At 37.4% G+C, this 21,724-nt stretch overlaps 1 protein-coding gene across 9 annotated transcripts in view; it reads right to left on the bottom strand.

Moving 5' to 3' along the window:
• The window catches only part of NLGN1 (neuroligin 1), a 292,603-nt gene that overhangs the window by 187,499 nt on the left and 83,380 nt on the right, over nucleotides 1-21,724 (bottom strand). For 5 of the 9 annotated variants that reach the window (XM_062499006.1, XM_062499000.1, XM_062499001.1 and 2 more), the window contains one exon: nucleotides 9,041-9,100. The exons of the other annotated variants lie outside the window; for them this stretch is intronic. In XM_062499006.1, coding sequence (XP_062354990.1) covers nucleotides 9,041-9,100 — 60 coding nt within the window. The remainder of the gene's footprint in view (nucleotides 1-9,040; nucleotides 9,101-21,724) is intronic. 9 annotated transcript variants of the gene reach the window in all.

Raw genomic sequence — 21,724 nt, 5'->3', positions numbered from 1 at the left:
TCTGAAGTTTGAGTTCAAACAGTACTTGAAAGTTGTTTAGCACACAGACCTTGTATTAAGATTATTGGTAACTTGGGTAGCCTGAAGGTTAATGTGCGTAGGTACCTCTTAAGTTTGCTAAATCGTGAAAAGGATTGGATATTTTAAAAAAAATAACTGCCTAGAACAATACTGAAAAATCCCCACCCTGTATTCAAAAAGATTCTCAAAAGTGACATCAAAGGCAGGGAACAGTTTTAAAAAAGTTAGAAACTCTGCCATTCTCTCCAACAACAAAATTAGATATTGTCATATTGTTTTGAGTTTTGGTTTAGGCATCCCTCCACCCCCAAACAGTCTTATTTGCAAACGAATGCATCTACTCGGAATAAAATTTTGAATATATGAACAATGCTACTCCTCTTGAAGAGAATTGTTCCTGAGTGCCAATTCAAAACAGTTAGTATGGGCTGATATGTTTTTAAAAGTTGGAGGTTTTCTGTTGGACAGGAAATAAATCAGCTTAGGTGTAAATTTAAACTTTTACATCTGATTAAATTGTGTTTTGTTCTGATTTACTGAGTGCCTGAGTCTCTTCCACCACCCAAATCATAATACGCTGTAGTAGTCCCTCAAAATCAAGAAAGAAAACAGCAAGAGAGCATAGGAAAATTTCCCAGTGAGGAATTGTTCTGAATATTCTGATTCAAAAGCACTTTTTTTGTCATTATGACAGTGTTCAAGTGATTTCTCTGATTGCTTCCTTCAGCGTTGGAAGAAACCTCAGATGTATTGTTTATTCCTTTGATTTGGAAGGATCTTAGTTAAGAAGCTTTCAAGGGAGCTCTCTGCAGATCTGGTAGAATTGTTACTGAAGTGCTGAAAGGAGTAGGTGGGGGCAGTTACACTAAAGACCCTGCTTTTGAAACTCACTGGGAAACATCAGCACAGATGTTTCTGCTGATAAAAAGCCAACTGCTGCTATTATTGTGATACTGATTCTAATTTGAAGAAAACGCCAGAACAGCCAAGATCATAAATTGGATCTTCAATACTGGAAGTACTGGAACAATCACTTATTCAAGACCAAAGAGATGACAGAAGTTGTGCATGAAATTACTTGTATTGCTCTCCTTGACTGAGCCTTTAGTGAAGGCTTTCCAACATGCAACTTCCAGAGCGTAGAGCTAGAGGTTATTTATCTTCACTGTCCATAGGATGGAGTTATGAGCTTCTGAGATTTAAAATCTACACTGTCTTTCCAAATTCATATACTGTTTTCAGTAGATGCTTTGTTCATAGTCTGTGCTGCCTTCTCTTTTTTTATACAAATATGGAAGCAATAATAAATTATTAATCTGAAATCACTGTGTGACTGTTCCCAGCAGAAATTGTACACAGTTAATTGTATGCTTGATGGTAACACAGGGGGAGACTGTCTCAGAATTCTTCTTTAATTAAAATTACATAGAATTACAGAGCACCAACTGTGAACAGCAATGAAATGTTGCTAGCACTGGCCTGTATATCTGGAAAATATTATTGGAATATTTAGAAAAGAATGGGTGTCTTTCATCTGAGAAAGGAAGCACATATTCATGAATAAAATCTCATATATAAGGAAGTTATTCTTTGAGTAATTTCTGTCTCCACAATACTGTTATTTTCTACTACTAATATCCTTGTAAAGATTACAGATCAGATAGATAAGGGAAGGCCAGTTTTCATCTCTGCCTCTGTGCCATGTCAGAGCAAATGACATGCAGAATGAATTTTCCTCATGCTGCTTTGCCAAAGTCATCAGTCATAAGAGGAATCCCTCCTACAGAAGAAAAACTGTGCATCTGAGAGTCTTAGTCCAGTGATCAAGTGCTGGAGACATCAGTCAGGGTATGCAGAATTCAGCTGATGGTGGGGGGACTTTGGGCTATGGATTATACAAAGCTGTGGAGCTCTTCATGGGGAAAAGAAAGATCACCCCATTTTAGTCACAGGTTTCATATTAATTTCAGTCTACATCAAGGAATATTTGAAAGGTGCAAATATTCAGCTGGGAGAGCGTTGTTTAAGTATATATGTTATTAAATGATAAGATCAAAGGAAGAGACTGAAAAAAAAATCAGACTGCAATCAAGAATTGATTCCTGCCTGAAAATGTTCCTCCATGAAAACTCTCACCCTTTAAAATGAAACTGGAGGAAGTATTAAGATAATGCTTTTTGAGGAGAGCACTTTTGTGTATTGGTACAAAAGTAGCAGAAAGACACACTTTTCAAAAGTGAGTATTGAAGTTAAGTGTCCAAGTCAATTAAGTAAATAATTGATATTTCTGATGCTCAGGTATTTCAAAACCTGACCATAAATGATACATCTTTCATTTTTTCCTACAATCTGGTGTCAGTCATTTTTATGCATGTACTGGAGTAATCTCAGGATACTGCAGTTACATTTCCATATGCAGATTGTTATTTATGTTTGTCGCTCATTCTGAACCTGAAGACTTTAGGTGCAATTGTGGCATTTCTGCCTAGGGTAGATTTATAGACTGATTTAATTTAGTTTTGTTCTGCACTTTTGTTGCTTTTTATTAAGTGTTGCTTTAATTAAAAATGGACACATTCATTTTTTCAAAGACACATGCAAGGATAGCGCTGTTAAAAATCCTTCTCAAATCCAACTCAGTTCTGGTGTCAGTCACACAGAAGATAATTTCTGAGTGCTGTGCTTTGATTGGCTTTAAATTTCTAGTTCATAAAACATCTAAGTAGATCTTACTGTACAGAAGAGAATAACCTTATTTATATTACATATACATTACCTTTTTTGTAATTATTTCTATTATCACTTCTGTACCTTTCTAATGTTTGTTGCATTTACTTTTTATGTCTCATCTTAATTACGTTACAGACAATTTAGGAATAGGGCTGACTTTTATTCTATGTTTGTTACATTACACAACAGGGAACCAGGTCTGACTGTGAATATCAGTCACAGTTGTCATATATAACAAAACAAAATTACTGCTTCAGTCATTCAAAACTGCTGTGAATTGGCCACGTGACTTAACAAGCATAATTTGCAGGGAGCAGCCAAAATGAGAAAGGAAAAAAGCCTACCTGGAGACAACTTCAAACAAAAAGATAATTAGTTTAGCATTGATGTCACAAGCATTGCTTTTCTAGACGGCATAAAAAATTGAGACAGCTTGATGCGGATTGCTAAGTAAATCTCAGGTTTTGAACATGAAACAGCACTAGAACACTGGAAAACCTTTAGATTGGTTAGTGCAAAAGGAACCAATTTGCCCTCCATAGAATGTTGTGGATATGTGGATACGTGTGTAACTCTTTCATAAGCTTTTGTAGAAAATATTTAAGTAGAGCATGGTACCAATCGTTGTTACTCCTAATAATTTTAAAGCCTTTTAACATTTGACCTTTCAGTTCAAATCCATCAGATGCCTTATAGTTAAATAATAAACTAGTGCACTTAGTCCTAATATGTAAACATCCATGAATGCCACATTTTTCACTTGAGATATAAAACTAGATGTCCCGAGAATATTACAGTACTGTGCTTCTGTGAGGAGTTTCAGATATTATTTCTATTTTAAAATACAGCCTGTATCTATCAGGCTTAAGACAAATAGAATTCTCTCCCTTTGTTTGTTTTCCTATCTGTCAAACCAGGGGATCATTTTGTGCACTCTCAAACCCTTAACTACCTTCACCTGAAAATTATTTGAGATCCTGATGGAGGACTATATGAATGTTATCCTAGCGTGAAAAAGGCCAAAGCTTTTACAGGTAAACATCTTGAGCAGATTCCCATTAGAGTAGGACCTCAATAGCCAGGTAGGCAGTAATTTTAAATTATTAAAGGATGATGGTTAGAAATGCAAAAGCTGACACACTCTTCACTGTACAAGCAACGCTTGGCAGTGCTGAAAGTAAAATGAAGCCCTAAAGAGGTACTTAAATTAAAGGTCTGTCAGAATTTTATCATGCATGTTTTCAAGTATTAATAACATCACCACAAAAATTTGACACAATTTGAACTGAGTGTCTGTGTGTAAAGGGAAAATACAATCAGCACAATTTAATGTGTATGTGGCATTGGAAGCTGTACTTTGGAGTGGAAATCATGGAGCTAACATGAATGGGCGACAGGAGGAACAGGAATTGTGAATTTGTGCATCAGTCAAGCAGCTCACCCAAAGTGGTCAGATCTGTGCTACCCCAGCCTGGCTGGCTCTCACTAAAGGCTATAATTAAGGCTGGAGAATGTGGTTGCTCTGCAGGGCAGACAAGTGTGTTCTGCTGTTTGCTGATGTCTCAAGTCTGAAAACGTGTAACCAGTGCCAGACGGAAAGATGCTGCTCCCCCTCTTTCTTACCATGGCAGCTGAAGGCAGATGAAATGCCAAACTTGGCATCCCAGGGTATTTTTGTAGCAATGGAGTGACAGGGGGTTTTAGAGAGCCTCACCTCTGCACTGTGCTCCTTCACACCAATGGCACTACAGTCTGTTAAGCATAAGAGAGATTCGCAGATGAATTCTCCATCATTAGCAACTGAAAATTTGAGGGGTTTCTTGGCTTTTTTGATTTAAAACATGTTCTGGACCAAGATCTTCCTCCTGTCAACGAAGTTCAATAGCCCATACAAGACAGAGCACCAGACTAAATTATCAAAATCATCACAGTTACAGCCTGTGAGCAAACAGCAACATCTGTTCCTAATCTGGTTCCTTTTCCACAGTAGACATTGGAAGGGAGGAGGGAAGAGCAGAAGCATCTATCAACTGCAGTGCAGACCCCACTTCTGAGGCATGTACTCTCAGCATCAGACATGGTGTCTGCATTCCTCAGACTTAGCATCTGCATTCTTCCTTTCTAAAAATGGAATAGCAGCATTCCTGTATTGCAGAGGGATGCTGTGAGCCTGAATACATCAGAAACTGAGAGATGCTCAAACAGCACTGGGGACTAAATAAGGATTTAAGATTGACAGATCGATGTGCCAGGCAAGGTGTGTATGATAGAGTGGATGAGAACTCATTTGTGAGCAATCCTTCATGGATATTTCATACAACTCTAACTATGTACATGTCCAGCTCTGATCCCACAGTACATTGGCTGGTTAATGATTTGTCTTGCCATATTTTAGGTCATGCTCAGGATTTGAGTGGATATGAACTAGGGAGCATAAGAGTCACTGATTTTTGCTGTAGCCAAATTAAAGTTAAATTATTACCTGACCAAAATTAAGACTAAGGCAAGACAGTAAGATTAAAATATTTAGCTTTTTAAAACTAAGCCTTGTTTCCAAACTGGGGAAGGTACACTTTGTGTAACTGCTCAGCAATTTGAAGGTAAATCTTGCATCTACACTTGATATTGCATACCTGCAGCTCAGCAAATGAGCAAATCCACCACTGTTACAAAGAGGAAAAGCCTCAGTGCTCACTGGTGGAAAGTGCTTTTGCCACTCCTGTTTTTGGTACCAGCTCAAGTCGTTCAATATTTACTGAAAACTGGTAAGCAATAAAAGTGTAGGAATTAAAGGGTTAAACAGAAAGAATAGTGCATCCAGATGGGGGAAAAAGGCATTTATATTATTTCTGACTTTTCACACTCATAGAGTTTGAAAACACCTTCATTTTTAAACAGCAAATTTGCAGATCATTAGCTGGTAATGTGCACTACTGCCTTTGGGTCTTTTGAAAACAAAAATGAAAAATGATCTAATTAAGCCTGGACTACTGTTTGCAGCACATACCAGAGATCCAAGTTTGATTACTGACTCAAGTGCTTGTGCTGGCCAGGTTTGGACCACAATACTGTGGTAGGGGCATGCAGCAGGTGATGGGAGTAGGATTACTGAACAGTGTTTTAAAATTAAATAATCTAATCAAGCTCAGATTTTTGAGTGGCGCAACACAAAATGCTCTCCAGACATTTGCTAAAAGAACCTGCTATGGAAGATCTTTCTTCAGGAAGATATAATGCAATAAATAGACATGAGATCTCTGGATTTTTTTGATGTAGAGACCATCCTGGGCACTTCAGAAATTACTGGGCATTATTTATACAACATGGACTCTATAGATATCTTCTAACAGTTGTTTTGCATCATGTACAGCCCAGTCTCCCTAATGTTTCAATTTCATCATTAATTCGGTTTAGCATTTATTTTATTTTTTCCACAGATATTCGTTTGAAGGATGTTACACTGCCTAAAATCTACCATACCAAAAAAAGTGAAGGCTTTGAAGGACAGGTTAGCAGAAAACTAGCCATCTAAAGTGACCTTGTTCTCTCTTTCCTGCTACTCATACCCAAACACATACGGCGAGGTTTGTGAACTCTTCAGTCCTGCACATGCAACAAGTGCTAGAGTATCAATACAGAGGAGCAGGTTCACAAAAATGCAGGACATCTTATCCTGATCCTCCACTGGGAAATGCAGGGTCTCAGCAGACAGGGCTTCTATTGACCCAGCAGACATCCCAGCAGTCTTGAGTGTCTAGTGATCATAAAAATTTAAATTTTCCCTGTCTCTCTGTGCCTCTCGGAAGCGGTAAAAGTCTAATTACTGCCTGCACTCTTCTATTGGCACGGAAAGGAGAACAAAACTGTCACTTGTATGCCAGAGAAAATTAATCCCAGTCCTATAAATTACAGAGATTTATTAGTGTTGTAAATGTGCTTCTTCCCCTCTAGTTTGACTGCTGTGCTCTTAGAGCCCTTCTTCTCTCTCCTGCAATTGTCAGAGAGGGAGACAGGTTTTCCCTGACATGGACACCTGTTCTCAGCAGACTGAGATCCCTCCTCTCATCTAAGCCTATCTCCTGAAGCACTTTCTGACAGCAACCACTCTCTGCTGAATTTCAGTAAACTGAGGAGTTTCTTTTAAGTCTGTCTAAGCAGAGAAGGACTCAACAAACCTGATGTCATTAGCATCTGTCTTGGCAATTATACAGCAATTTAGGAGAGCTATTAAGGCCCACTGGGTGAATAGCCCAAATTTCAAATGGTTTCTTAAATCATATTGTTAAAATAAGACAGAGTAATTTTTGAAATGGCTAATTCACTATCACAGACTTTGAGATTTCATAAGAATGTTACTTGAAATATTCTGTCATGGACTTAAGTAAAAATGCCCTGACTTCATAAAGCTGGGAGGATCTGAATTGTCATAATTAGCTCTGAATAACGTGTGGCCTGATTTCAGCTGGGATAGAGTTAATTTGTGTGCTGAGGGTGAGGACAATGTTGATAACACACTGATTTTTTTAGTTATTGCTGAGCAGTGCTCACACTAAGGCAAGAACTTTTCAGCTCCTCATCCTCCCAGCAAGTACTGGGGAGGCATGAGAGGTTAGGAGGGGACAGAGCCAGGACAGCTGAGCCCACCAGGCCAAAGGGATATTCCAGATATTCCATATCCTATGGCATTATGCTCAGCATGTCACCTGGGGGGGAATCTGGCTGGGGGTCACTGCTCAGGAGCTGCTGAGCATCAACCATGAGCAATTGCTCCGTGCACCACATGTTTGGCATACTCTCATCTTATTTGTCACAATTATTGCTACTATTTGATTTCATTTCTGTCTTATTAAACTGTCTTTATCTCAATTAATAATTTTACTTTTATATTTCCTTCCCCAGTCCTCTCCCCCAGGGAGGAGTAAGTGACTGGCTCTGTGCTGTTTAGCTGCCTGCTGGCTTAAACCACCACAGGAAAGCTTTCAAAGGAGATTTTCTATTCATCAAAATCATCAAATCTTGCAAATTTTGGCCCAGTTGGTGGGCTTTCATTCATATGCTTAACATACAGAACCAGTAGAGGATCATAAATCAGACATAAAATTGTGACAAAATCTGTGTTCAGTTATTGGATAAGAAGTCAAATGCTCAAATTTGCCTTCCTTAATCTTTGTGAAAAAGACTGCATGCTTCTGTTTAAGTTAAGTAGCTGATATTCTTTGTGATGAAAAATTTCTTTATGAAGAGCCTTTCAGTCTACAGGTTTCATCTGATTGTCTGGCCAGCTTCCCTCTGCCATCCCAAATATAAAGAGAGGAGCAAGCAGCAACTCTGCCAGTCCTATATGGCAATTTGTTTTACTCATTGGCCATAAACCATACAAAGTGTGTGTTTAAGATTCAGAACTCTGAAGCACATCTACTTGAAGGGATGAGACTGCTCCGAAAAAGAGCCCCTTGTTACCATTTTCATAGCCCTGAAAAAATATCAAATCTGCATAGCTTCATGATCAACAGACATAATTTATGAACAGAATAATATGCTTGACATTTCAAACTTTTGATTTTACTTGGTAATAGGGTTTTGTAAGGGTCAGCTCAAGCAGATCAGCATCTTTGTATGCTTGCAGAAAACAGAAGAGGTCAGGTTCTTGTAATTTTAGTTTAGCTCCACAGAGCTTCACCAACAGGCAATGCTGCCTCCCTTCTGGAAGGAGGTAGGGTAGCCTTTAATTTATTTATATTTTTTCATGGCAGCATAAATGCAGATGAGTTGGCATTTGGGGAAATTCAGTTGCTTAAGAGACACTTTTAAAGAATTTTCTGAATTTTTCCTTTTGTAAACACAACATTTTCTATGTTTATCAAACTGAGATCAGTCAGTGATAAAAAAGAAACATCTTTGTACTTGGTGAAATACATAGGGTTAGAAAACATGCAAAAAGGTGTACAGAGAAACTTTAAAAGAGTGTTAGTTTAAATAGTATGGACAAAATTCAGTCAAAAGGTGGGATGCAACATATCAAAAGTCCATTTCAAGAAAACAAAAACCCTCCTTTTTAAGTATTGTTACTGTTTTGTATCAAAATGTAGAACTTAACAACATTCTTTCTTTTAAAAAAATTAAAAATATATATGTATAACAACAAGCAAGAAGACAAAACACATCAAAAATGGGAATTAAAAAAAAACAAAAAAACTCTTCAAAAGAAGACAAGAAGTCAAAAAAAGAGGGGAGAAAAAAGATTTTCAGGGATCCTTGTCATGCAAATCAGTTTGGCGGCAAAAAATACCTTCATCTTCAGCACCGTCATTATCACCTAAATCATCTGTCTGTTTCTTTGTAAGGGGACCTAGGATTAAGAACGGAGAAAATGGAGGAAAAAAGACAATTCAAGAATATACAAGATTGAGGAAAAAAAAAACAGTGAATATTAAATTTCCACGGACGTTTCAAGAAAAACATTTTCAGGGAGGGAAATCTTAGTTTATATCAACCCATTTTTCATTAAGTTTTTCAAACATTACAGCGAAACCTTCTCTAGGGGGTATGGCTATTAGAAACATCTAGCACAAGAATCAGAGAGTGCCCAGTGCTTTATTGTTTTTAAATGAAGAATCAAAGCTTGTTTACTAAAAGCATACCCCGCCATAGACTGTATTTATCCACTTCATTTAATTGTTTATTCCTGTTGCTGTTAGGAATAGTGGAGACAAGAACTGCCAAATTACCTCTTGCATTTGATGCAATAAGGTGGTTAATAAAAGCCTTGACAGTTGGTTAAAACAATATTTTCTCTCAAATGCTAATTCACATTTCTAATTCAACCATTTCAGCTCATGCTTTATATAACGATAAGCATGGGTTTAATTTTGGGGTTTTTTTTGACACATTCATCACAATCTCTTTTTAATAGAACTGTAGATACCCTTGAAACCTTTGACTACCTGCTGAGATATTTGTAAAGAAATGTGAAAATCCATATGTAAACCAGGAACCAAGAGTGAAATCCCAGAACAACTGAAGGCAATGACTTTTGCCATTGATTTCAATGGAGCCAGAGCTTCAAGCAAAAAATTGTATTGAATTGAAATTTTAGCTTGGGCAAGGCATCCAGGTTCATAATTCCCTATCTCCATAAATGGATGTTGAGACAAAATTCCTTTATGCCCAACACCTGTATTATTAACAAGTATTTATAGATTTATCATATTTTCCAATGGGAAAAATGCCCACTCCTTTACTGAATAATAAAAATATACACCAGAAGGAAAGTCAAAGGCCATTCTGAAAATATTTCCATGTCATATATTTTACACACTTACGCACAAACAAAAGACAGTTGGAACTCAGCATTATCTTTCCTTTTTTTTCAGAGCTCTCTCATTTCCATGATATTCTGTAATTTGCATGCGAAAAAGCAATCAGTACGAACACAGGGCTAAGTAACAAAAAAAGAAAAAGCCAGCCAAGCACAGAGTAGAAAACAAGAACTTCCTCATGCATAAAATAGCAATAGACAAAAACAACAACAAAAAAAGAGATGAACAGTATGTGTTGATATTTGCAGTAGATGTAGGCAAGAGCCATGCATTAGATCTAAGCACTGTTGAGTATTAAAACACTTGTATTTTAAAAGCTCTCTGTTATTTTACAGGATATTAGTTATTCAGCATTAAACTTGTCATTTATAGGCAAAATACCACATATTTGAGTGATGCATTTAAAAAAAAAAATCATAAAATGTTTTTACCAGGTGCATGGATTTAAGAAACAGAAAAAAAAAACCAAAACATGAAGTACCATGAAACTTTAATTGTGAATGTAGGAACTGGACTGTATTATTGTAAACCAAAGCTCAATACCTTAATTCCTGTATCAGTCAGGAGTACAGTTTTTAACTCATTCTAAATACAGAACACTAGAATTATGCATCATAGATAAAAGACAAGCATTTTTATAATCCCACCCGTAACAACCACTCTGTTCAGGTGAAAGCCTTGGTGATGTGGGCATTTCCTACTACAAGCCCTGGATATAATCTTTGTAATATTTGGTATCTGGATAATGTGCCCTGATCCAAACACACACAGTCAAATATCTCCCTGCCCAGCATTTTCATACCATAACATCTTTACTTCTAAAAGAATAAAATCAGAAAAATAAAAACTCTATGTGAAGAATGACACTGGGTTTGCAAAGAATGACAAATTCATGATGGGTTTTCAGCATAGAGAACAGGAAGAGTGAATTAAGGAATGGTAAGAGCTGTTCCCTTAAGAATGGAGATCCAGACACAGGCAAGGATATATATATATATATATATATATATATATATATTTATACACACACACACACACACACACACACACACGTTCTTAATAGCTTCTTCTATTTTAAATTTTAAAAGTCACTAGAAAGGGACAAAGTGGCAGCTGGAAACAACACACATTTCTGCAAATAACTTGCATAGAGATGGGCAATTTATTTTCTAGATGAAGCCAAGACAATGTATGTTACTTTTTTTTTTTTTAATAGCTGGCCTTTGGTAGGTATTCTGTGTAGATCACGGTTCCAGATCTAAACTTAAATTACAAAGTGCATCAACCATCTCAATGTAAATGTCTGGTCTCATACCATTTCTGATTTTACAATATGGTAAAGCATGACTGTGGCTAGTTTTAAAAATAACCTAGATAATTTTCATGTTTATACAGTTCTGAGGTTCTCTGAAAAGCATTTCTTAAAAATCATGCTATCTTTCTTAAAAGCACAGAACTGTTTAGGTTGGAAAGACCCTTAAGCTCTAGCCCAGGCATTAACCCAGCACTGCCAGGGCAGCCACTAAGTCATGTCCCCAGCAGCCACACTCACACATCTTTTAAATACCTCCAGGGATGGTGACTCAACCACTTCCCTGGGCAGCCTGTTCCAGTGCTTGACAATTCCTTTTTGCAAAGGGGCTGACCTATTTTTAAGTTGTCATAAATTAAACATGTTTTTTAATACAGCCATAGATCTGTTTCACAACACAAGGGCTCTCTGCTCACCACATCCCCCGAGCAGGAGGACTCATCCCTGTGGAGACACGTGGCAGAGCCACCAGGCACCACTCACAGTGCCTGAGAAACAGATGAGAGATTATTTCTCCCACAGGTTCACTCCACTCTGCAAATATAATGGACAACATTCATTACACCTTCAGAGAGATTTTCTGCTTCCTGGGACTATGATGCTCTGATGCTCGAGTCCAAGAAGCCAAAGCAGAGTTTGGTCCTCATGTAGCAGCCATGAACCTCTTTATATTTTATCTAAACATACAGGGGTGCTGTGAAGCTTAATTGATACTTTTTAATTGCTGGGAAATCCCCTAAAAGAAGCATCAGCTCAAGACCCACTGTGCCCAGGGCTGCCTAAAAGGGCAACATCAAGGGGTTCAGGCTGGGCTTCTCCAGAGGAGGCAGAGCTCTGTTCTGATCTGTGCTGCCTGTTTCCCGTACAGAGCATGGAGACACCTTCTGATGTCATCAAAGTGGCATTAAGAGAAGCTCTGGATTAGAATTCCACCCCTTTCAGCAATAACTCTCATTCTAAAATCAGTAGGAAATGGCTTTTGCTTCGGATTCTCCAGATAATTGATTACTCTGACTAATAGCCTCGCTGGGTCTGGATGATCATAAAGAAAGATTGATGTTTTGAGTCCTCACGCAGGAAAACACACTGAAATCACAAGCAGATAAACAGAATGAAATCTTATGGCAAGAACCTACAAAATGTAGCAGCAATAGCCTTTTTAAGTAAAAATAAATCAGAAATAAAATTGTTTAGTATGTGTATAATTTTTAGATATTTTTTGCAGCTTTCAATTAATATTCTACAGATAGTTTATGATTTTGTAAATTAAATGTATCCACCAACTAGGTTTATTTCTTTTAACACTGACTGTTCATTCAATATATGAGTTTTTTAGGGTTCTTCCATCATTGTAATATTATTTTCAGGTAACAGAAACCAATTTTAAGAATATTAATACTAAATCATAATGGACTATGAACCAGTGGAACAAAAAGGAATATTTTATAAAACTATGATTGCCAGAAGTCTTTGTCCCCAGTTACTTTTCACTGTTGTTCTACTGTAGCCTTCTCTTCACATTTTGTGAAGGCCCAATTAATCTTACTTTTTAAGCATTTCACTTTCAAAAATGTTCATCTATTATAAAAAAAAGGATTTTACTATGTTTGACTCACAAGCCTTCAAACAGATTATGCTGCCTTACTGTGCCAGCCTAAATTTTAGCTAAAGTTTATGTAATAAATATTAAATATCAACAAAGTAATCAGGTACCATAACTAATGGGGGGAAAAGAGGATACTAAAGCCTCTAAAATGCTGATGATTTACTTATCAAAAGGCTCTCTAAGGTTTAGTCTCACTTAGTCTCATGTTGGTGCATACCCATAATTCTTATTAATGCTAATGGGAAATTAGACCCCTAAGTCACTTTAAAAAGGGGAAAAAAATGATTACTGCATTTTATCTTTCCTAAAGGCAAGGAATAGTCTCAGTACAAAAGCTAAAGAAAGTCTGTGTGCAGGAGGCACTCCTAACAAAGCTTATACTCATTTAATTTAAAAATAGTTCCTGCATTATTTAAATTATTATTCAAATATTTATTCTGTTTGTATTGCAATCAATGCTAAGGCACTAACATGATGCATTTTTAGATCTTAACAGTGACTACTGTGTGCTTGCAGAGATGCCTTTCCTCTGCTCAAAATAAGAGAAATAACACACCTCCTGTCCAGTTAGCTAAAGAGTAATTATGCACTCAGAAATAATTAAATCCAGCCATATTAATCCTGGTTTTTATCATTCCCTTTGATGAAGGACTAAGGTACTTTAGCTCCCAAATACATTAAAGCTGATTATAAATTCTCTCTTTATGGGCTTGATTCGGCAGAAATTATCCGTGGCCTTTCGGACCGCAGGAGTGTGGGAGGCACAGGAGCTCTGGGTGTCATTAACTCTTTGGCCTGGGAAAGCTATTCATCATCAAACAGAGTCATGCTAAAAGTTGACACCATTTTGTAAAACAACAGTGCAAATCCTCTAAACTTAATAAATCAGTGCTGATATATACAGCCATTGTTCGGGCCAAAATGTTCTCCAGTAATGAGGGAAGTGGGGAAGAAAAAAGGACCTTTTACATTAGGTTAAGTAGGATCCATGGATCCAGTAATTTAGAAACCTCCATAGAAATAATTATTCTTTGAGGTAAGGTGTGTGCTCGATGGAAAGGGGAAGAGACAAGACTGAGGCTGACTGTTGAAATTTTACTTGTAGAAAAATTCACCAAGTGGGTTGCAACACCGTGGAATGTGATATTAGATATTTATCTTCCAACTTATCTAAGTGCCCCCAACCAGCTATTGCTATTTCTTCTTCATTAGCCCATTTCTTAATTAAGCATTCATAATCTGTGAGGAGAAATTACCCTACCTTTGGTTCCAAATATAAAATAATCAATTCTTTGTTATTTCTACCATCAATTTTGTGCAACAGATTCTCCAATTAAAAAAATAAAAAAAACAAAACAAAAAACTTGTGTTGAGTTATCACTACCTAGCAGATGTTAGCTGAAGCACAATAACATGTTGTACCTATCTCCAGTTTTTAATTTAAAAGAAATTAATGGTTTATAATTAATAATCTTCACACCTCAACATTTCCTGTGAAGAAAAATCAAATTCTTATATGCTGAGACTGAAATACAAATCTCTCTATATATGCATATATATAAAAGTAAAGACAGAAGAGAAAGTTACAGCACAATAGTTATCTGATGAATAATTTTATAAAGTCATCTTCTTTCACTTGAAAATGAGAAAGTTCTCAGCAAAAATAAAAGAACTAGGATTCCTTAGAGAAGATAAATTTGGAAGGTACAAAAGGCAGCTGGGTCTAAGAAACACTTAAATGAAAAAAATATCTCCTTCTTTTGTCATACTTTTTTGCAACAGACAAAACAATCTTTTTATTTCTTTTTTATTTCCATTTTTACTGTCTTGATTTCACCACACACTCACTCCTTTCCTTGTTATTCACACACACTCCCACTCATTAAATTCCTTTTATATTGCACTTATTTGTAGTATTCATACTTATCAGCAGGGCAAAGCCCTGGCCGACTTCGCTTTTTGATGCCAACATTTGCATTCATGTTTTAACAACAAATGATGGCACAAACCTCAGTAGTTTCACATCTCACTACCTGATTTGTGATGACAATCAAGCTCTGTAATTAGAGCTGCAAGTAACTGAAATTTGCATCTGCAAGTGAGTGACAGGTACAAATTGAACCCACAAAAGGGTTGCCAACTTTCTTTGAAAATTTACATGTATAAATGCTTTGTCACTAAAGAAGCTATTCTGACACTTCAAGACTAACTCCTGCTGTGCCTTTTATAACAGCATATTGCTGAAGTGTCACACAGAAAGAATATCTAATCCAAAACCTTTTTATTCACAAGATTAATCACACTGGCTGGATCTTGATTTCCCTTAAATCTGAAGGAGTTTCATTACTGCATGCTAGATATGTGTGAATTTAAATAAGATTAGAATCTGGGAATGTAGGGAGAGTTTCACTCTTCTGCTTCCCATTTTAGATGTGGCCTAAAATTCTGTATATTCCCAGAGGTGCAGGCACTTTATGTTCACAGGTCCTGAGAACAGGCCTTTGGTAAATCCTATTCCCTTCAAAATAGGTCAATCCATAAAATCCAATTCCATTTCTAGGGGTTTTGGTCCCATGATATGCCTTGCATGGAGCCATGCAGTGTTCATGGCATGAACACACAGCTTGTGTATAGGGTGGATCTAGGACAGGGGAGAAACTATTCAGTGGAAGAGCCAAAAACTGGGAGTTATTCTACACATCCTAATTTCTGAGACACTTTGACTTTGGCTCTAGCCAGTGGGAAAAAAATATGCTAGAGAGGGGAAAGAGGAGTGAAATTTATTAACTTTTTTTTTTTTTTCCCCCAGTGGAAGTAAGGAATGGAACAGACATTCGGGATAAAGGAGTAGGGGGTCCCACCCATCAGAACTAGACATGAGAAAAAGAATCTTTCAAAGGGACCAAGGTTGGCACAGAGAAACAAAGCCCATGCCTTTAGCCAGGAACAGGACAGCTGGAGTGCTCCAGAGGGATGGGTGGGTAAGAGATGTGAAAAATGGAAATTGTAAGCTGTTATATTGGCATTAACATCAGCATTTATGATGTGCTTATGTCACAAGCTCACGCAGCTTTTACCGTTCTATTTGCATTAATAATTCATGTTGTTTTACAGCCACTCCTAGTCCAGGGTGACACACTGCTGTAAGGAATTGAGTGCAGCATTGCATGGCTGTGCCACCACCTGAGCTTTGAGATCATGAATCAGTTCTCTCTCTCTCTCCAGGTAATGACTACAACCCAGACCCTAATGAAGACTTATGGACATGCTTAACTTTAAGCCTCTGAGTAAGTTCTCTGAAGTCAACAGGCTAAATCCAATAATATTAAGATAGATTCACTACCATTAACAGAACTGCTCTATTTGCATCTGGGCCAGGAGGTCAGCTCAGGAGTAAAAGACAAACAGACAGGAGCATCCCAAATTTCCAACTTCCCTCCGTTATTCTGTGGATAAATCTAATCAACAAATAGAATTTCAATCTCTTGAACATACTACCAAAGCTCTGCAATGAAATTAAATTCTCTTTTTATAAATGCATTGCTTCTTAGTCTGTGTACATACAAATAAAATTCTGCATTCATTTTCCACAGCTCTCATAATCAAATTGCTTCCTAATTTTAAAGAAGATACGAACTTGTTTTAGACTACAAGCTTATAAAAATTGAGCATACTTAGCTCATGCGATAGAACTAAAGATCTATAATTTTAAGATCCAAATTTTTGGTTCCCAAATGAAGATTTACAACTGCCATTAACATAGCAAATTAACCTTAAATTTCCCTTTAAGATCTCTCTAGTATTGTTGTAATAAGTGCAAGTCAGGAGGCAGTGAGTGCATCCTTTATATAAGGACAAAGACACAATGACATATACAAAGACACAGCTGAAAAGAGTAGCATCAATTTAGGTGAACTGGTAAGCTTTGTTCTATGCTTTTTCCTGCTTTTTGAGGGAATTTGTGTTATCTTGATTCAGATGGGTAGGGTGGGTCATCTACAGCAATAAGTTACACTATGAAAAAGCATTCTTTGCTATCTCTTGACTTATATACAAAAATAACATCAAAAATAAATATTAGTTCACTTTGATTTCATGCCTTCTGTTCTCAGCCCAAAAACAACAACGGGATAAATAAATTTTCTAATCTTGTCCCCAGATCTCTTTCTCTCTGCAAAGAAAAGATCCCAGAACAGCAGTCTCAATAGGTGAGATCACTTAGAGATTCCTGCACAAGTAATTTCCTTTGCTAGGGACAGCCCTGGCTGCTGGAAAAACCTTCCTGCCTAATTCTGCTAACTGCAGGGGCTGGTGTTACAGCAGCTATATGGGTTTGTTTATGGCACAGCTGAGCATACTGTCCAGCTCTCTCAAGGCCCAGTTTCACAGCCCAAATAGCAGAGTAAAATTGGTCTTCATGTAACCATGTAATTGAACATTGCAGAGAAAATGAAGTTAATTGTGCATAATATTTTCATATAGAGTTTGGAATGAAATAAGTTCTCCCACCCCTCTTCCCAATGCTCTTCATGTCATCTGGTTTCAAGGCACATGCTTGGAGCTCTAACTCACTGCAACCTGTGCAGTGTTTTACAATTTAGAAACTCACACTCCTGCAACCACAGACATCAGGAACGATATGAAAGTCTCCTTTTCTCCATTTTCTGATTGAGCCACTATCAGTAAAACTACTCCAGCTACCTCACAGAGCAGAATTTCTTCATAAAAGTGGCAAAGGGGAGAAGAAACTTGTTTTGTACAGCTGACTGTAATCCAGCCCTGTCCTCACAAATGCTCAGTAGACAGAGGGGCAGGGAGTTCAGAGGTAAAGCTCTTACTTATCATCTTTTCAATGCCCTTGTGCTAACTCTGAACCTGCTTTTCTTGCTACATTTTGAGTAGCATAAAGAAAATCTAATTCTATAGTGAGAAAACAAGGTGGGAGTCATGTATCCTGAGTCATTCCCAGCAGGTCAAAGTAGGCAGAACTGCACCCTCCTGTTATTAAATGTCAAGGTTTGTCTCCAGCATGGGCCAGAACTTGCCAATCTAACACTGATGCTGGTGCCTGGGACACAGGTCTGCTCCTTGTTGGTCTCCTGTGATCTCAAGGGCAGACACAGCACTCCTGATATATTGCCTATATTTGCATGTACAGTCATGTTCAAATGTTTTGAAAAACATTCACCTGACGCAGTTTCTTCCTGAAAGGTGGAGGTGGAGGATTTTCTTTTAGTTAGATATGGCTACATAAATATACGTGTACACAAATAGACAAGCAGGCTCTCCTATGTGCCTTTTAACACAGGGATTTCTTCCTACACTTTGGAAACTCTGAGTAATACTGCAACAGAAATACAGTAAAGAAATTAATACTAATAACTTGGGGTTCAGAGCTACAGTCTTTCCATAACTTGGATCTCAAAGAGAATAAATATACTTCAAGTCAAATATTTCTCTGCTATTTGAAGCTTCCAAAGCATCATTTAAGATTGTTTATTTGGACTGTGGCCACCAGCTTTTAGAAACAGAATTATATTTGCTCTCATTACCACACCTTTTGACAGAATAAAAGTGCACAGCTCTGAGAAACAGCAATGGGAGAGCTGAGGGGACAGCACTTATGTAAAAGGCTGTCAGAAGTAAAGTGCCTGGCCCCACTTATCTTCTCATATTTACATTTCTGTATTTTTAGAAGATGATAATTTTAGTCAGGAAATCTCAAAACATCTCAGCAATGGAGCAGTCACAAAACCAGAACAGCACAGCCAGCATTGAAGATTAGGGGGATCAAATACTTGTCATAAGAAAAATAATTTTCATTTCGACATGTTTTCAGTGTTAGCACAGTACCTGTTTTGAAAGTACAGTTGACTTGCTCTGCATGTTATATTAAGGATTCCCAAAAGAATAGAAAAAAAAAACCTTATACTGAATGGAGCATGAAAGGAAATCAGCACAGAACTTCTAATCTAGCAGAACTCCCAGCCAGGCAGTGATATTTGGGACCACATATTTACACAGTTACTGTCGACTCCTATTGGGACAGAAGGCTCCAAACCCTTCTGGTAGAAACTTTGCCATCATGCTTCCTGTTTAGTAATTGAGTATCTTAACACAGAAGCTGGTGAATAGAAAATGATCATCAAAATGAAACGTCTAAAAAATGTCACGTCTAGAACTACAATATATTATTTACAAAAAGCATAGCAAATTTAAAAGCAAAATGTCAGAGTAGCCCTTGCTTCCATCTTCTCAACAGTCACGTAGGTGAGAGCTGACAGGTTTGGGACAATATGACATTTCTAATTCCTTATCTGCTGACAATAACTCTGCTCTCTGGAGGAAAGCAACAAAATGCAGAGCAGATAAAGGCATAACATTTCTCAACATTGGACAAAAGGTACTCTCATTTCTATTTTTGTTTATTTTCCTCCTGGAAGTCAGCTTGCTAAGATCACAGTATGGGCACAGTTACCAGAGGTTTCACTCTGACTAGTGGGATAAAATGTACTTTCTTTCCTCTAGCAAATATTGACAAATTAAATAAAGGGTATGCACTACTAAATTATAATGATGGTCCAAGGTTTTATGCATGGGTCCTTTTGATAACAAAATCACTAGCTAAGTTAAACAGGGCACTTTGCAAGGACTAAATACACAGCAGTTACTTTATAACTTTATAATAATGCAATAATTTTAACACTTTAGTCATAATTTTTAAGGTTGGTTTGTTTAGAGGGGCCAATGGCATCTTCTGTTTAGAATGTAAAAAACCAAAAACAACAACAACAACAAAAAAATGAAACAACAAAACAACAAACAAAGAAATAAACAAACAAAAAACAGAAAAAACACATGTGAGGAATATTTTATTTTTGAGACTATTTGAGCAAACAGTCCTTGTGACCCTTTCCCAAGTCAGCCAAAGTTAGTGAATAAAATATCACAGCATCCAAGCTCCATCCTGCTGAGCACAATGAATGCCTACAGCAAGCACAGCAAACTACTGGCATCAGGACTATACTTTAGACTATCAAACTACCAAAACCACTGAGGGCAGTGAAGATTATTCCTGTACCAGACAGTGATGGCCTGGTCCTATGGGGCAGCAAAGATTTTCTGTGCTGTTGGGTCCATAAGCAAAAGCCATCTTGGTTCTCATTTTCACATCCACAGCAGTAATGAGTAGTTTCCATAGGAGGAGGCAGAATTTAAAATTTACAGTTTTCCTGTACAATTAGTTAGTTTGTTAGCACTGTGGATTCAATAATGTTTGGCAGTGTTAGACAGATTCATTCCAGCTCTTTAGCTAAGGGATTATTAACTGAACTGTAAATGCAGGGTATTTAATGTAGACAAATGGGAACAATCCAATTAACTTCAATTGTTTCTGAGAGCTTTTAACTCATGCCTTCAGAGATATATGCACTGAGTGTATATTAACATTGTGATTTAAATGTAGGAGAAAGTTTTAGAAATGTATGTGAGCATAGATGACTTCTACATTTTTTTGCTAAAGTGAGAGTTAAAAAATAATTCTCTTTCTCCTAAGATTTTCTATGCACAGTTTGTGTATATCTGCTGGAGAAAGACTAGATGCAGACAGAATATTTGAAAGCAAAACCAAAGGAACCTTTTACTGATATCAGCTCCCCAAAAATAAATAATAAACTGTGTTTACTTGTCTTCTATTGGTGAAACCTGGTTTCCTGCAGAACACACCGGCCAGCATTACTGATCAATAATATTTAGTAAGTCTCTTTGTGTTGAAAGGTTTGTAGAATAGACAGAGAGTTTTGTCTGCTTCTACGTGATTTGTAGAAATGGACAAACACAAATGAAATGGTCCACTTAACAGAAGAAATATAATAGCTTTGTATTGTCAGAAAGTGTGAAAAAGTAGAGTTGTTTTATATTTCAATGTAAAGCCATAAACCAACTTTGCAATTAGTATTGTTTGTAAATTAAAAGCACTTTTATATGAAATCATGATTCACTGTGGGTATGGATGAGGTTCCAGTGCTTGCATGCTGAGCTGGGCCATGTCCTCAGCTTGGAGCTGCTCTCACAGAAGTTTCAGAGCTCTTCCTTTGCCACTCCTTCCCCATTCACTTCACCCTCTGACTCCATCCCAAACCACTACATGACATCAGCATAAGAGCAGCTCTGGCAGATTTCCAGCTGGCTGTGGATTTCAGGCAGCTGTAACCCCTCCTTGCAACAGTCTGCTTCCCAAAAACAGGAGAGTGATTGACATCGGTGCAAATCCCACCTGAGCTGGCTCTCCTCTACTCTGAATAACATCACACACACAGAATCACACACAGAATCACAGAATTCACAGAATCACAAGGTTGGAAGAGACCTCCAAGATCACTGAGTCCAACACAGCCCAACACCTCGACTGGACCATGGCACCAAGTGCCACATCCAGTCTTTTTTTAAACACATCTAGGGATGGTGACTCCACCACCTCCCCAGGAAAAGTATTCCAGTACTTTCTGTAAAAAACTTTTTCCTAATATCCAACCTATTTTTCCCTTGACACACCTTATTATAGTGTCCTCTGTTTCTGTCAGGTGTTGCATACAGAGAACTTTAAATTCCACTGATGGTTGTAACTCTTAAGAGCTGAGACAAACACCACAAGAACTGGCTTACTCAAAGAACCTAGTAAATGCTGCAACGAAATACATCATTCTCCGCAGTGGCAGTGAATCCTTTTGTTTTCTA

Source organism: Cinclus cinclus, chromosome 10, assembly GCF_963662255.1.
Source record: "Cinclus cinclus chromosome 10, bCinCin1.1, whole genome shotgun sequence".
In the NCBI taxonomy this organism is placed as follows: domain Eukaryota; kingdom Metazoa; phylum Chordata; class Aves; order Passeriformes; family Cinclidae; genus Cinclus; species Cinclus cinclus.
Note: the sequence above shows the minus strand (reverse complement) of the source record. Positions and strands in the feature narration are given on the sequence as shown.